Source organism: Megalops cyprinoides, chromosome 18 (assembly GCF_013368585.1).
Source record: "Megalops cyprinoides isolate fMegCyp1 chromosome 18, fMegCyp1.pri, whole genome shotgun sequence".
Lineage (NCBI taxonomy): Eukaryota > Metazoa > Chordata > Actinopteri > Elopiformes > Megalopidae > Megalops > Megalops cyprinoides.
This window is the reverse complement of record NC_050600.1, coordinates 24,331,923-24,349,316: the sequence shown is the minus strand read 5'-3', so window position 1 is coordinate 24,349,316 and position 17,394 is coordinate 24,331,923. Positions and strand designations below refer to the sequence as shown.

General features: G+C 44.9%; 1 protein-coding gene across 1 annotated transcript; it reads right to left on the bottom strand.

Annotated features, from left to right (window-relative positions):
* Nucleotides 1-2,470: 2,470 nt before the first annotated feature.
* Nucleotides 2,471-16,662, bottom strand: LOC118793707 (BEN domain-containing protein 4-like). The gene is made up of 6 exons (XM_036551963.1): nt 16,599-16,662; nt 14,954-15,591; nt 5,076-5,633; nt 4,768-4,859; nt 3,201-3,441; nt 2,471-2,712 (listed from the first exon to the last, which is right to left on the bottom strand). The coding sequence occupies exons 2-6, from the start codon at nt 15,423-15,425 to the stop codon at nt 2,471-2,473; spliced, it is 1,605 nt and encodes a 534-aa protein (XP_036407856.1). The 5' UTR covers nt 15,426-15,591; nt 16,599-16,662.
* Nucleotides 16,663-17,394: the final 732 nt, after the last annotated feature.

Sequence of the window (17,394 nt, the reverse complement as noted above, 5' to 3'; positions counted from 1 at the left end):
TGGGGTGAGGGCTTGTTTAGCTGATCTAGAATCAGCGCCCAGAGGCACTGTTCACCTGGAGCAGTGGGGACAGTGTGGTGTGACAGTGATGTAACCGTATGGGGGAAAATGTTGGGTGGCATGAAGGTCAAGTAGGTCACTGAGATGAAATAAAGCTGAGTTTTAAAATTACCTGAAAATCTTATGGTTACAAAAAGAGAATTTGTATAGCCATTTACACATTTTTTAGGTCAGGCAAGCCTGCTAATAATTTTAACCTTGGTGCATGGTCATCTAAGTGGAAACAACGTGAGTATGAGTCATTAGAGCACCTTTAATATATTTTCCCACCTAACAGTTACAAGCCTTCATGTGGGATTTTCCATTTTGATAAACCAGGAAGGATTATGAAGTTATTTCAAGTAGATTACAATCTTTCACAGTGTTTACAAGCACAAAGAGCATTGCCAGAATGTTGCTACAATGTAACAACTCGTCTGTATTTACAGTGGTCATTCAGTAGGTATGACAACAATAGAAGCCTCTTTAGCTGGTCTTCAGCTACATACCTTCCAGAGTATGACCCGTGTGGAAAATGGGATTGTCTGTAATTCCCAATGTTTTACCTGGAAGCATACCATCACATAAATTTTAACTGTGTTTACAAACCACGAAAATACAGCCTTTGACACCTTGAGGATGCTTTCACTAATAGCTTGCAGATGGCACTGCAACGCAGCTGTCAAATAGTGTTGTTCAGCTTTTGTTTCTCCACACTTGACAGAAAGGTGTGTACATGGGATCTTGCATACGTGCCCTCACTCAGATTTGACATGCCCATGTGCACGTATACACTCTGTTCCCGCAGTTATTTTCTGTATCCCAGTCACACAGTGAAAGAGTTCCTTAGGGACACGGTCCTTGTTATCAAGTCAAAGAAGAATTGGTGGCAGCAGCCTGAACGTGAACCCTGGGGCTACTGGAATCACAGTGTTCGTAGTGGCGGAACATTCCAGGGTCCATTGGAAGCCATGGCATGTAGTAAATATCCTGGGCATAGGAGTGAGGGGCTGTGACATGGCGCCGTGATGCTGGGACTGCAGGGCTAGGAGAGGGGATTGTTGGGTATGTGAAGCTGAGGGACGGGGCTGCTGGGAGTATGAGGCTGAGAGAGGGGGTTGCTGGGAGTATGAGGCTGAGAGGGAGCAGACAAGAAGTAAGTTCAGGAAGTGCATGGAGGAAGACACCAGACACCAGACACCAACACTGGCAGTAGTATCTCACATGACCAGCCTTTGACTCAGCCCCTAAGAGACTGTCTGTACTGCAGAGTACTACACTGGCCTTTCAAACGCACATGTTAGGAATTTCTCCAAAAACAAATCTTTCACAGTCCTTATTTATGGGCCCTGACAAAACTGGTATGTCTTAAAATATTAAAACGTAACAGACATATATCTCAAAAATATACTATATGTATTAGAAATGACTTCACTGGACATATTCATATTGATTGAGAATCAAAGTGTGATTTATGCATTCAGGCTGATGGAATGTTTTTTGATTCCTTGTGAAGTGTTCTCACTCAGACTCCCAAATCGTAGCTTATCACTGAAGAACAGTGAAGCACCTGTCACTTGGAACAGCAGCCAAGTTCTCTTTGTCGGCACTGTTAGCCTTGGCTGCTCACACAACTGATAGCCTTCAGGCTGTAGCTCTGAAGACTATCCAAGAGCCTGACAGATACTTTTCAAGAGTCTTACATTAGTAAACAAATGGTCTCGCTATCAAAGACAGCAACACATGGGTGACAGACACCCTCTTTTGCCTTCACCCGCATCACAGGAATTGTATTGGACAGGCAGGCCTCAAACATGTTTATGAAAATTTCCTTCAGCTCCTTGGTTGAGCTGGCCACTCTGGAAAACTGAGATGTTTTGACTGCCAGGCTGCTGCGACATTGAGATTTTTTTTCATTAAGTCAGAGAGGGAGCCACATCTGTCACCATGTGAAATTCAGTTGCACAGCCTCCACCACAAACGCAACCTGAACCAAGGACAGGAAAACACTGAGGTGTGTTTGTAACGTCCGCTAACTCAAGCCGTGATGAATATGGAAATGATTACCTGACTAAACCATGGCATTGATTCGACCCTACTCAATGTGTTCTTACACCTCAAACTGTGTAAATTCTGATCATACTCCAACACTGTCATCCCCTCAGCCACAAGAAACCTAGCTCTGCCTCATCACAGCTCATCACATGGGCCTGATCCCGTCCTTGTGAGACCTCAACATTAGTGAAATGTTACAGCAATATCAGATTAACACTGACTGAGGAAAAAAAAAACAAAACAACCACGCCTTTTCAAGTACCTTTGATCTCTGAAATATCAACCGAGATTCTCGAGATTTCCCAGAATTCCACTTTTCAGGTATTAACAGAGGTTTTGAGATGGGTTAGCGGCTGGTGCCCCACTTGCCCCGCCCTCAGTCCCCCATGCCATCCTGAGACCCTTTGTGGATGAATTCATCCTGGGACAGGTGACCGTCGAAGCCTTCCATGTAGAGGCTGCTGCTGTTGCCGCTGATGCCGCCAGCCATGCCCAGGAAGGTGCCCACTGCCCGGCCCTGCCGCGCGTGTCCCACCGCGTCGCTGAACACCTTATTTATCTGCTCCTCCGACGGCATCCACCAATCAGGGTTAGAGGCACAGTGCATTCGTATAAACTCTACACAGAGGCAGGGCAGGTCAAATAGATAGAGAGTAAAGGAGGGGGAGGGAGGAAGGGGAAGGAGAAAGGAAGAATTAGAGGGAGGGAGAAAAAAACAGACAAAAAGGAGAATTTGAGGGAGAGGGGGGGGGGGGGGGGGGAAAAGCAAGAGACAGAGATTAGGAGAGATAGCACTTATAAATAGCTCCCACACAAGCTTTCAGTAATCATCATGGCCACAGCAACATTGTGAAAGCATGACACGCTAAAGGGATCAGCAACAAGAAAACAGAGAGAGCTCCTTCCTTATTTGAAGACCTGCTAGACTCCAAAAGGTGGTGAAACCTGTTTGAAAGCTGAAAACACCAGCTGACAGCACATTCTCAACCTCTCTTTTTCCAATAAGACTCTAAGACACCTCACACTAATATAGACACTTCAGTATAGAATGGTGCTGGACAGTGTGAGTCCCCGAGGGTGGCTCTGTTCCCGCGCGGGCGGCGTACCTCTGAGGCAGGTGACCTTGACGGGGTTGAGCGGGCGTCTCTCGGGCCCGGCCTCGGCGGTCTGGGCGGACCGCTTCCTCTTGCCCAAACCGCAGGAGTACTTGAGCTCGTCGGTGGTGAAGACGAAGCGGATGAGGTAGCGCAGCAGCCGACGCCCGTCCTTCTTGGACGAGTTGACCGCCTCGTCCCACTGCTTGTTGGTGATGAAGACAGGGTAGCTCCCCAGGAGCTGCTTACTGCCCTGGGCCACAGGGGGCGACAGAGAGCAGGGGCGGCACTATACAAGGTACACTCTCAACTCTTAACTCGGCAAACTAAATACACTATTAACGAACTATGACTTCTTAATCCACTTTATTCAGTTAAGAACACAAAAATCGATAGTTAATCAAATGATTCATATTTTCAGATCTTCAAATCTGTTATGTTATATTGAAGTTACATTTCAAAAAAATATATTTAGTGTCTTGCTGACACCCCTCACCCCTCAATATGGTATAATATTCATGCAACTGAACTGAAAATGACTCACTATTGCCTGTTACCAGCTTGCCCTGTCCAGCCTTTTGAGAAATAAGTCATTCTAAATTCACAAGCACTCTAGTAATGTAGTAATGTATTTACAAGCTGTTTTTACCTCAGACCAGAAACACAGTACTGCCCAATCAGACAGCTGAGCAGTATTGCTTTTAATATTTAAGAAAAGTTGACTTATCAGTGATTGCCAGAGCACAGTGAAAACACCAGGGCAAACCAGTGTTCATTTTTCTTTGCACCCATTAGGTACTCAATAACCAAACACAGTTGGTGGCGATTGTTGGTAAACTGAAATGTTGGTTCAACAGTACAGCAATTGTTGCTTGCTCATATTACAGCATCCCAAAAATGGACCAAGCAAAGCCTGCTTGCAGGATGAGTTGCTTGACAAAGACTGGTGGGCCGAGAATAGCAGCCTACAGTAGGCCAACCAATCAATGTTAGGTTAATAGCTGGAAAGTGCTTTTGTTGGTTTATATGCCTCCTTTGACACAGTTGTGCCAGTCAAGTATGTGTTATTTTCAGAGAGAAAAGCTACACACCCCTGCAAATTCAGTTAAACGCCTGTCTGCATTTAAGTTAAATACCTGCCTATCAGTTCTTGAGTGGTTTAAAAATTTGCACCATTTAGTAATGCATAATGTATACAGTATATGGTAATAGTACATCTATCTAATAACTATGTCTGTAAATGCATTTTCCTGCCATGAGAAATAATATCACTGAAGACATTGCAGTCCCTTTGTAATTCAAGCTGAAATACTGCAGAATAATGATACCATCAGTCATAGTGTCAAACTTCAGTGAATAATACAGATTTTCTCAGATGTTTGCTGCAGGAGTCACTGTGTGGCAGCTTTCTCTGTATGTGACTCTGGTTTCATCATCCACCTCTTCATTTAATATGCCAGAGATGTATTTGATAAGAAGAAGGATCTGTCTATTAATGTCTGCTCTGTCTGAGTGCTGTGTTAAGGAGCCGTGAATACACATGCTACCGTTTGTGGTACGGTTCATGGTCAGTCTTTACCTCAGTCATCTGCTCGTCAATGGCAGGCTGTAAGAACTGGTTATGGTGCTGGAGGACGGTCTTGAAGAAGTCCAGGACAGCCTGACAGGGGACTACAGGAGGGAAAGACCGTGGTCAAGAGGTCTGAGGTTAGAAAGAGCCATGAGCCCTGGTCCAGGATACACTTACCCAAAACATGACTATTTTCTTTTTAACTGTGTAATTACAGCATCAACTAAGTGGATCACCACTTGTTTGCCTTGCCACTCTAATGCAAATGAAATTATAGGGTCTTGTATTGAAGCCTCCAGGCCACAGGGGGGCAGTACCTGGCACACTGTCCAGCTTACTCCGCAGCTCCTCATTCTCCTGCTGCAGACACAGCACCTCCTGCTCCAGCTCCAGGCAGCGAGGGCAGCAGCCTTCCTCTTCCTCCTCTTCCTCGGGCAGCGTGGAAGAGGGGTGGCCGTGGGACTCGGAAGGCGTGGGGGAGGCCCAGCCCCCCAGGGTGTGGGAGGGGGAGGCAGACAGGGGGTCGGGGTCAGCGGAGTGGTAGGGGTTGCCCACTGGGTGGTGGGGGGTCTGGGCGCCGGAGATCAGATACCCCTGGAGCGACTCAGTGAACGTGCGCAGAACGGCCGCAGTCTGCTGCTGCTGCTGCTGCTGTTTCCTGGATCCCTGTCTGGGCTCCGCCTCTGAACTCTCGAGGTTGCCGGGCCCCACCCCTCCAATGTGCTCCCCCTCCTCCTGTTTGATGAGGGATGTCAGGGACGGCGGAGGCGCAGGGAGAGGCGGGGGCCGGGACTCCAGGAATGAGCCGTTGCTGTTGAGGATGGCGAGGACGCGGCTGCACTGCTGAGCAAAGGCATCCAGGATGAGGCGGTTTTCTGTGTGCGAGAGAGAGAGAGAGACGCTACAGATCCAGCCAATCACAACACACAGCTGTGACAGCTGGAATAATAAGAAGTGCTTTCACATCATGATTGTCACTGAACCAGCATCTCTTTGCCTGTGAGCGTATATACCTCCGCTCCTGCCTCCGTGGAGCTGAGTAGCACTGGCATGGAGGTTCCTCTTTTCCACAGCCTTGATGACATAATATGTCTTACTTTGTTAACTGACAGGGGATGGGTTTCGTGGCTGGATGAATATCAGGTGTTTCCTCTTTGCTCCTGAAAAGCTGGGCACACATGGACACCTCCCAGTCCCGCTGCTGCCTGCCGGGAGCTAAGGAATGGATCGCTGGCACACACAATGGAGCCAGGGGTTAGCAGGGCTGGCCTGGGTGTCAGCTAAGGGTCCCTGAACATTGCAGGAGGAAGTGGATACGTGCCGTATCATGATTGTGGCAAAGTTGTGCCAGATTCAAAACAGGCACAAGTCTGTGCCTTGCTGCGGCTGCTAGTCCCTGATTTAGCCGTAACCTCAGGGGCACCACTGCATAGGGCAGCTTGAGAGGCTGACATTGCATAAACTCTGAACCAATGAGACTGCACTTTGCAGCAGAATCTGACTGTAAAAGTACTGCTTGGCAAATGAAGCTCAGCTACATACTCATTTATTTCTAGACAGGTGAAATTTATTTTGCAGTATTCAGGTTAACATACTATGTGTCTCAGGTATACATATATGTTTAGTGCCCTCCATATTTATACATACCCCTGATTAAATAGCAATAAATAACATGAAATATTGGTACATATGAATCAGACAGACACGCACATATGAAATGTAAATGTAGTATGTCTACAAGGACACTCATTATTTTTTTTTCACAATCAATAAAAACTAAATAATGTGCTATCTACTGATATTCAAGGTTGGCGTTCTAATTATTTTGTTCAAAAGCAGCTTGTAATGTTTTTTGAAATTATTTTTATATGGTCATCCCGTGTAAAACCGATTTAAAGAAAAGCCATGTACACTATAATGTTGTGGATGCAGTATAACATTCCAACCGTAGCGGCATAACAGATGTGTACTTACTGACTCTTAAAATGGTATCAACAGCCAAATAGAACAGGTCTGTAGTCGAGAAAAGAAATAACCGATTCTGACTCTCTAAACCTGATCCGCTACAATTAACAGATAATTTATCAATCAAACAAAAAGACGAAGAAAAAAAATTGAGGATGGTCAAGTTCTGATTGGAATCGTTATTTAGTAAATCGAGACAAAGTGCCCCCGTATGGACAGATGGTGAATTAAATTTTCTAAACCCCATTATTGTTGTTGTCTTGTTGCTAACCAAAGAGATGGTCACACCAGTACCTAGTGTTCTCTGTGACTAGTGAGTGACTACAGTACATTTTCTTAAAGTAGTCATTTTTATGACACCGACGTAGCTTAGTGCAATGACAGTTGCGTTTTGGGATCTCCCGCAAAAATAAATCATATCATAAAACTTGAACAGGGGACATCATTTGCAGCAGGGGAAAAGGTGGGAGGACTTACGTTCTTTTATTTTATTCACACTGAGGTCTGAATGAAAGAGTAGGCTATGAAAAATGGCAAAACTGGGGAAAAGACAATGTCTTGTGTTACAGACAAAACAATGCAGAAGTACATTAAAAATGTCACTTTGGATTGCTTTTCCACCCAGGTAGTCAATTGCCAGTAAATGAACAGGAGCTACTTTTGCAATGTGGCAGATAACCGTCTCTGTTTCGCCATTGCGAGAGAGCTAGGATGGAAAATAGTACACATCTGACGTACTTGCGTGGCTACCTGCGCCTCATAATAATTTAAGGAAACACAGTTAATTGTTTGGGCAGACCTATGACCGTGTAATGGATGTAACGAATCTTTCGTCTGTACAGAAGGACAAAATTTCATACTGGCTCATGTTCACATTGGTCAATGTGGTTGGGAATATAGCTGGAGGCAGAAATTAATTTCACGTTTTTCTAAGAAAAACATGTACATATTTGAAAGTGAAGTCCAGGAAAGCTCTAGGCCGTACAACACGCCAGATAAAATTCAGGATGCTATACGTTCTAACAAATATTTTCCTTGGACATTTCGTTGCCTCATCGACCACCCTAAAGTGCACTTTAAATAAATCAATCAATGTTCCAGAAACTAAGCGCTAATTCAGTATGGTTATGTTTTTGAGGAATATAACTGAAAACTTCCTATGAGCGACATCGTGCGCCCACACATGAAAATGAAATATAGGTCAGGTTTCCTCTTCAAAAGGTATCTGCTTGCTCTTCATTCGCACTTATCGTTTGAAGTTCTGTCCTTAAGACACAACTGTTGTACTAATTTGCGACCAAGCCCTAACGACGAAGCCCGGCTGAGAATGATAGGGACTCTGCGCCGCTTTTCCCCACCGCAGATGAGACGAGATGCGACGCCAACGCACTGCTGTCAGAATTAACGAAGGCAATTTGGCGCCCACAAATTCCCTGTTGATTTATTTGGGGGAACAAGTTTGCAAGGGTTCCCTTAATAAGCGAGACTTTTGGCACATTTTCTACCATATTTTCTGGTTTTTGTAGGCCGTTCGTTGCAGCGGTAATTGACGCGGTTCAAAAAATAATGAGCGAACTGAAATCACAATAGCATTTCCCTACATGTAGGTCGTGAGATAGGCACCAACGGAGTCTTCTTCAAACAGGCTACACGAGCGCAAATTCTTTCATCCTTACACTTTCACTACTCTACACGTAAACACACACACACACACTTTCTGTAACCTTCCTCAGTATGTTGTGTTTGTGTGTGACAGAGAAAGCGCGCACGAGAGAGAGAGAGAGAGAGAGAGAGAGAGAGAGAGAGAGCGAACAAGTGTGGGTTTGTATGCCTTGTCACAGGAGGTTATATATTGCCGCCATCATTTGCTTGCTTAATGTCGTGCAATAAAACCTGTCGCGGTTTATCTTCCTGAGAGCATTTATTACCAGGTTTAAAATGTGCTACGCTTTTATATAATACACATTATAACACCATTAAGGCACAATTTTTCCCAGAGACTAGCTCCATGAGCACATTTATACAGCCAACTAAAAAAGTCGGACTAAAATTATGATCTAAGAAACAGGTTGCAGTTCAGGGAACGCTACACAGCTAGCTGATGAGACGACGTTCTTTGAATAATGCTCTTTATAACATCCATTGTCAGAGTTATTACCAAATCTAGCTGCAGAGAACGTGCCTGGAAAACATCCATCCAGAATATAGTTTCCTGTGATGGTTTCTGTGAAATGAGGTAATTATGCAAAGGCCTTCTCTAAGTGCAAGTAGAAATCTAACCTAATTGTCTCTTGTGTCCTGAGAAATGGCAACTCTGAGCGGGTAAAATACACGCGGCTTTTAATTTCCCCGTCTCCGTGCGTACATTACATCAATTTAGAGTACGGTTGCCGGTTGGCATCAGATGTGCTGTCCGGTCTCATACACAGTCAGTAAGCAAGACCAGTGTGTAGCCCACAGCATTCACCTTAAGACATTTAACCGATGCAACAGCTGTGTGTGTCCATGTAGCTGCGCCCTCCACCAGTCCCACTCTTTACAGTATACTATACTCGTCACTACTTTGAACACTGACAGTTCAAAACTTGAAGACAGTATAACAGAGACACAAGAGTATCTTTTGTTCAATCGGGAGTTCTGCTGGGTGTGGGTGGGCGTCATAGTAATAGAAATCTGAGGACAGAGCCAGAGACATAGAGGGCAGCGATATCCGTCCTTCACAGGACCGCAACAATACCCAGACAAAGTTGATTTTTTTCTTAACACTCTGTTCCCACTATAGAAAAAAAACTGCTATTAATGGGTCATTTTTACGGTTTGTACTTTCCCTATCCCCCCTGAATCTTTTATCTACCAATGCGATCTCGGTTTTATCTCCACATCTCCAAATTATAGTACGATGAGTTACCGACATCCATAGCAAAAACAATCTGGAGTACTGCAATGTAACCTTCAAGAAGTGAAGCCACACATTGAAATCTGTTCCAGACTTAGGACCCCTTGTCGTTTGAACGGGAGCCTCGAGGTCAGCTCGGATCTTCCTGACCGTGTCTGCTTTAAGGGAGATTAATCTCGTTCGAGTACAAAGACAAGGCGCGTAATTAACGGGCTCTCGCTCGCTCATGATCAGCAGATTTGCGCGCTTGGCGCTGATGCGTGTCTGCTGGCCGCTGCAGATGTGCGGATTTATTAATATGCATAGTGTATGTGTTTATCTGCCGCGCTGTATCTGATATCTTTCCCCCACTAACGCCGTTCACAGAGAGGCTCATAAAATTTCATTAAAGACAACATGTGCCGGGAGAGGGGAATTTATGAGCGCCATTTATTTTAATCACAAGTCTTTGGAAAAGCTTTTAAATGTAATTTGCTTTATGACACGGATTTCAGTGAGGCGGTCTCGCGCCCCCCACCCCACTCCCAATTTCAGGGTGCTAAATTAAAAAGATTGCCATCTTCACTGTCTGTCACCCCTGGAGCTGCTGTTCAGATTTTTTTCCACCCTCAACCAGTCCTCCACTCACCATGCCTGTGCGCATGCACACACACACACACACACACACACACACACACACACACACACACACACACACACACACACATATAGAGTTATGGCAGCTGGTGAGCTGAGAGTAGAGGAGGAAGGGAGGTTTAACCCGATAATAATCTTGAACCTGCTTTTCCTAAAAAGCATGTGATTATTTCTCACTTCTTTGCACTTCACTTTAAAAAGGTCACCTGTTACAGAAAGGGTGGGTGACATAAAATAAGATGTATTATGATTAAAAAGAACAGAGAAATTTTTTTTTCAGAATTAAGGACTTTTTTCAGTAAAGCCAAAATTATCTCATGTTAAGCAGAGCTACCACATTAGCTAGGTGCAATCAAATGAAAAAGAATCATCTGCTAATGAGTCGTCCTAAATGGCATGCTTGTATAATCAAGCAAAACAATCAAAGACAGTTTAGGATAATTATCAAGTAAAGGTAACTTCTCTGCCTCTCTTACTTGTACCTCACTGGTAATCACCTGTATACAAAGGTACACAAGATCCTCACAGCTGCGGCAACACTAAACCAAAGGCAACTGGATTAATGTGTGCCTCCATTAATCTCCATGCTGCTCTTATTAAACCTTCCCGCTCCCTTTCCCCTGGGGGCATAACGAACCCCTAAACTTATATCACTGTTTCCCAACCCTCCTCCTGTGCTAACCGTTTGCACACTGTTTTTTATACCAACAGAGCACTTAATTAGTCAGGACTGATCTCAGTCTAAAATATAAGAAAATTATTTTAGAAACTGAATGCATAATATGTGTATTATTATGCCTGTTGTTGACCAAGATATCTGCACAATGTTCACTATTTCAAGGCAGATTTATACTTTTGAGAAACTGATTAGAAAATAAATGAACTCTTCTGCCAAAGAACGAAATCAGTGGTTTCTGGGAGAAAAACACATTGATTTTCAATTCTTTTTGATCACAGATAACACACAGTCCCTCACAGCTGTAAAAAATGTATACTGCTGTCCTCTGTAATGACAGTCTCCCTAGAGCTATTTTATCATATTTTGCTGGCTGTAGATTAAAAAGCAAGCTGGCATTTCATACTTGTCTAGAATGCAAATATACGAGGGTCATGCAGCAAGTAATGCCCCACTTTTTTTCCTCTGGGAAAACTGAAACGTGCTCACAGGAACTGACCGATTTATGGGTTACACACGTTTTGCCACACATGTATTTAGATCTTCCAGCACTGCAGGCTTTATCGTTTTCAAATGGAAATTAGTCTCGTTTATAATGTGGGACACGCCTTGCCGGGCTGTGTGGCTCATTGGCTGAAATATTCATGGTGTGAACTGTTTAGTGTTCATCGGGAGCAAACCTGCCCAAATTGTAATAAGGTCCTAGGATGCTATCGGACGGATTGAGTTGGTTCTCATGGATTGTGTAATTTGATTGGCTGACAAGCAAATGCGCCATTTATGGAGGCCCGCTTATTTACCAAAAGCTCCATTTGTGCACAGAAGGCAAAAAGGTGTCTGTACCTAATATTCCTGACAGGTGAACACACCTTTACTGTGGCACTGTACAGTACACCTGAGCATTACCAAAAAATGAAATTCATTAAATATGAAAGAAGAGAAATGCCAAGCTTTAAGAATATGTGTATTGCCCTTTTACTTTTTCATTTACATTTTTTTTGAGGTTTCAAGAAAGCTGTGGATTGACTTGACTAAACTGGGTAATGACATACTTTCTGTTGGTATCTATACAAAAAACTGAGGATATAAGGATGGCGGATAGAATGGAACATTCCTTCATTCACTGATCATAGTAAGTTGATCTGTCATCGAACATGAGACTATCATTGCCATGCACAGATTCCATCAAAAGATGTTCAGTATGCAGTGCTAAAGGATTCAGGCCTCTGACACCAAAGACTCATCTACACATGTAGAACTAGGTCAGGTGCGCCATTTAAAAATAAAAACTAGATTGGGCTTGCTGTTGCACATGTGCAAGCCCTGCAGCAGGTTTTTCGCCAGAACAGTCTCCTAAATCCATGACGGAGATACCTAAGGTTTGATTGACACTTCTGGAATGCCAGGTTCCCTACACTATGTGTGCATCCACACAGGGTGCCTCGTTGGCCAGGACCTGGAGAGGATCAGCCAATGGTACGGTGTGTCTGATCTGCAGCACATAGACTGACAGTGGGGCGACAGTGGCTCAGGAGGTAGAGCAGTCGACTGGGGATTGGAAGGTCCCTGGTTTGAAGCTGGCTCATCCTGGCAGAGTGTCGAAGTGTCCTTGAGCAAGACACTGAACCTTCAACAGCTCCCAGTGGCCAGTTGGTAAGCCTGTATAGCAGCCTCTGCCACTGGTAGGTAGATGTGAGGCATATAACTGTAAAGTGCACTATATAAATGCAGTCCATTTACCATTTACCATTTACATTGAAGGGGATGTGATTGACCCATTCTGGGCACCAATTCATGCCAAGGCTCATTCATCCCAAAGTGGAAATAACACCTGAGAGATACACCCTAAAGTCCCAGCTGGCATGGCCCATTGAGTGGAGACGCAATATGAGTGGCTCGTGATAAACCAACCTGGGGCACGGAGCCAACATGGCTGCCAGCATCATTAAGCACCTTTAGGAAACTGCACATTGTTGCCACCGGGATGGTGACACCCCTGTAAAAAAAAAACAATAGACAAGCCACAAAGCAGAGCCCCGTAATCGACCCCTCTCACCAATCAGCCGTCAGCTCTCCGCTGCTGCGATTGAGCGAGCGGATCACCTGCCCCGCAGCCGAGGAGGAGATAAGGGGCCTGTCGGCAGGGGGAGTGAGGACGCGGGCTCGGGATGGATGCACAACCCCCCCCCCCCCCCCCCGCCCTCGCTGCCGTGGAGATAAGGAGCTTTATCTCCCCAAAGAGAATGGACAGCTCCGCTTCTGTACGGCCGACATGACTGTCAGGTAAAGTTCACCCTCGCCCACTCCACCACCCAGCCATTCAGCACGTGCCAGTGCTCTACACTCATTCTGTGGGCTAATGCACACACACACACACACACACACACACACACACAGTACACTGTTACTGCGGTGCTGTATCATTCACAGGAAATGACATAGAACAATAGAGCAGAAAGAGAGAGAAAAGGAGAGACAGACCAACAGAGATATACAAGAGCAGTCAGAGAGAGCGAGAAAGAGATACACACAGCAAAAAAGCCTGTGAGCACAAGGGAGAAAGAGAGAAAGAGATGAATGAATGATGAATGAGTGTAACGTCTTGTTAAAAAGCAGCATGGTTACAGAGCTTGTAGAATGCTGCGTGAGAATGAGGAAGAAATCTGGGACAGAGAGGGCATTAAAGGCCAGGGAGGTGAACTGTCAACGTCAGGTGGTGTCACACAGCGTGCCCTAAATATCCTGGGGTACTCCTGTGTGTGTGTTTTTCCAAGCTGAGCTCTTAATATTAATAATTTTGGCATTTACCAGATGCTTTTATCCAGAGCAATATACATCAGTCAGAGCTTTTTTTACAGTTATCCATTTTTACAGCTGGATATTTACTTATGGGTTAAGTACTGTACCTTGCCCAAGGGTACAGCAGTAGTGCCCAAGTGGGGAATTGAACTGGCAGCTTTTCGGCTACAAGTCCTGCTCCTTAACCACTATGCTACACTGTCCCCCCAGCTCTTCATTGGTTAACTATGACAAGCTGTTCATTGAATACTGATGTGGAATTACAGTTGCTTGAAAATAGCCTGCTATTAATTAGCCAGCCTGTTTTGGGGGAAATCATGACCAGTATTCACTGAACAAAGCAAATCAATGAGGAGTTCTGCTGGAACAAAAACTATTCCACCCATGGGTACTCCACGAGAATCACAGGATCACCCCACCCCGCACACTTGGGTCTTGGAAGTTTGGTTTAGGAGCGCTTAACCTTTGCTGAATACAGGCTAACTACTGCTCACTTTGTTGTATGTTATTATGTAGGCCTACTTCATAGCCTTTTTAAATAAGTTGATTTGCGTGCGTTTAAATATGCAGATAAGGTGTCCGCAGCGCTTCGGTATTATGAACTGTTTATTGACGGAATCATAAATTCATAATGTAATTATATCACGGTACAAGGTTAGGCTATGCATTTAAGTTAAATAAATGAGCCTACGATTCCAAATGTTTCACTTCCTGAGGTGTCCGATTAAATTATGGCCAGTCTACTATGAAATAAATTAGAAGTAATATCTCGTGTCAGATTAAATCAACGAGCTGATGGTTTAAAGCAAGACTTTCGTGAATTTTCTTGAATTGAGTTCCACTCATAGAGGCAGTGGTATAGAAAAGTGAGCGAAGAGGTATGTTTCATGGGGGAATAATCACAGGATTTGGCTTACTGTTCGCAGTCATGTGACCAACAACACATCAAATCGAGCCTGGAAACAACCCTTGTGCGACCGCGTGAGGTGGTTGCGTACGATTTCAAAGAATTGTCTCTCGAGTGTCATCGCCATTTAAACTGTCACCGATCTGCACGCCACTGTCTGTGTGGTAGGCTACCTCAGAAGTTTCGGAGCAGTGATGAACGCTATGTTTATGTGTAATTCTGAAATTACTGGCTTTTGTCACCGTCGCTTTAAAAATACAAAGTATAAATAAAACTTTTCCTCAGTGCGCTGCAGCAGTAAGTTTGAGGAACATACCTGCGCTCAGCTCTTGGCTGCAGTCTGGAGGTTCGTAGCAGTGCGCGGAGCTGCCGGCCGGGTGCTTCGTGGTGTGGTACCCGGCTGCACCGCAGACCCTCCGCGAGGTGCCCAGGGATGCTGCTGCAGCCGCCGCCGTTGCTGAAGCCGATGTGGCAACTCTGCAGCCGGGCCCGCTCTCGTAGGGGAATCGCTGCTGCGGCGGGCGGTGCTGGTGCTCGCTGCTGCTGATGATGGAGGGCTGGAGCTGCGGATGATGATGCTGGTGGTTGTGGTTGATATGATGTTGCCCTCCGCTCCGGCTGCCCCCGCCTCCCATCAGCGGGATAGCCACCATGGTGGGTCTGTCGTACCTCGCTTTGACCGCCGGTCGCTTGCTGGGGAAGGTTTTGAGGGTGCTGTAAGGGCTCCGCTGTCTGCAGATTTTGGGGGCGCGGAGCCCCTCGTCCGCGGGCTGCATGTCCTCCTCCATCGCCGTTAGCTCCGGCTGGCAGTGTGACTTTGCCCTTCCTTGTCACGTCCAGCCTCGTCTCGTCTCCCCCTCTGCGTGGCTGTGTCAGTGTGTCGCTGGCCCCGACACTCTCTCTCACACCCCCTATCTTTCACTGTCTGGCTCCGTGTCTCCGGCACTTCTCACTCTGGAACAGTGAAAACGGAGGACGGGCTTTACAGACAAGCCACCGCGCCAATCCCCAGATGGGAGCGCCGCGCCGCGCTCCTACCAACAGGGGAATACGGGCGGGACCTCAACAATCTGTCTGTGCGGCGTGTGTCGCATCCGTCGGGGACCTAAATTAAGATATGTTCCTGATGAACTGTAGAACGGAACGGCTTGAAAGGTTTTTTGGTAATTTTACATTAGAACAACAGAAAATGTGACTTGATTCTCAAGATATTCTACAGAAGACAAAGCTGGTCAGAGGTGTCTTTCTGATTATTTCTCCGACGCTGCCACTGACAGAAAATCGGCCGCACAGGTTGACACTGAACGACTCTTTGCTTACAACCGGGTCGCTTCCACCACCTGCTTTTCAACTTAACTTCATTCTGTCACCGTCTGACTTAACCAAGCGGGACAGCCGCTGTGTCCACATCAATCGGACACTGCTGGGTTTCTGGCGAAACATCCACATTTTCGTCCGACTGACAGTTCAGATGGCAGTTCGCTCGAGTGACCGTTATTCACTCAAGTCCTTTCGCTCATACTTGCCTAAACTTCATGCTGTTGTCGAATGTTAACCTTTTAGAGCCCTTTAAAACGGTAGCGTACAGTCAGCAATATGTGTATTAATGGATACCCCCCAAAACTATACAGTATCACGATATAAAGAAAGAGTAACATAGACAACCACTCACAAAGACACCACCTGGAAAATAAGACATTAAATGAGACAGAGAAAAGGGTCTTTCATGGGTGTCTGATATCAACAATTCACCGGGTAAATAGAAAATAGATTCCGTTCTAAATAAAAGACAGAAGCAAATTCTACAAATAGGTAGACAAAGAAAAAGAAACATAATTAGACCGGCAGGTAGCTGCAACCAGAGGCACATTTTTCTAAAATAATTTTGCCATCTTCATAACACAGCTGATTAAAGCAAAGTAAAATAAAATAAATAAATGATTCGACATGGTGTTCCTTACTTGCAAAACCGTTGCTATTCTTAGTGACAGAGTCACGTCTCGATTCCAACTCGGCAATCCGGAATATGAGCAAAAAGCCTGATCTCTAGCTGCGCAAGGTTTGCGCAGAACTACAGACCGCTACATTATCTGGATGGGCTAATAGCAGCACAGAGCCTGACATGATCCGTCAACACGTTTAAAGATCAATGAATTTTACATAAGACAGGAAAGAAGTGAAGTGATTAACAATACTACCAACTAACTATATAGGCTAACGTTCAGGAATCTCATATCAAATTGCGAATTTTCGGTGGTATTCCATTTCAAATTATACACACTGCGACGTGAATGTAGAAGAAGCCAAAGCTTACATACAATCAGAATCAATCCTCAACCAATCCGACGAATGTACTGTAGTTTGAATATATGTGAAAAGACATAATAACAATAATTCCACTCGTTCTAAAATATAATGTATAATATGTTTGATACATACCCAATAGTATTTCCAGTGGTATTATTGCACAATGAACACCTGGTGGCAGAATATTGTAATTGTAGGCAATACAGCAAACTTTTAGCAGATGCACAAATTTGAATAAATTATTCATGTGATTTGAGGTCCATTGTGCTATGTTGCTAAATTAGTGCATTGCATTACTTGGCTTAGCCGAAGACATAACATATTTGCTTACCAGAAATGCTGAGCAATTTGCATAACTCATGCACTATATGGACAAAAGTATTTGGCCACACCTGTTTTTCAGGGTTTGGGCTAAGCCCCTTATCTCCAGTGAAGGGCAATCTTAATGCT

Coding starts and splice junctions, on each gene's coding strand:
- LOC118793707 (XM_036551963.1), bottom strand. CDS start 15,425: ATGGAGGAGGACATGCAGCCCGCGGACGAGGGGCTCCGCGCCCCCAAA. Junction 4,860..5,075: donor TAAGCTGGACAGTGTGCCAG/GTACTGCCCCCC, acceptor TCCCTCCTGTAG/TCCCCTGTCAGGCTGTCCTG. Junction 3,442..4,767: donor TTGACGAGCAGATGACTGAG/GTAAAGACTGAC, acceptor CCTGTGGCCCAG/GGCAGTAAGCAGCTCCTGGG.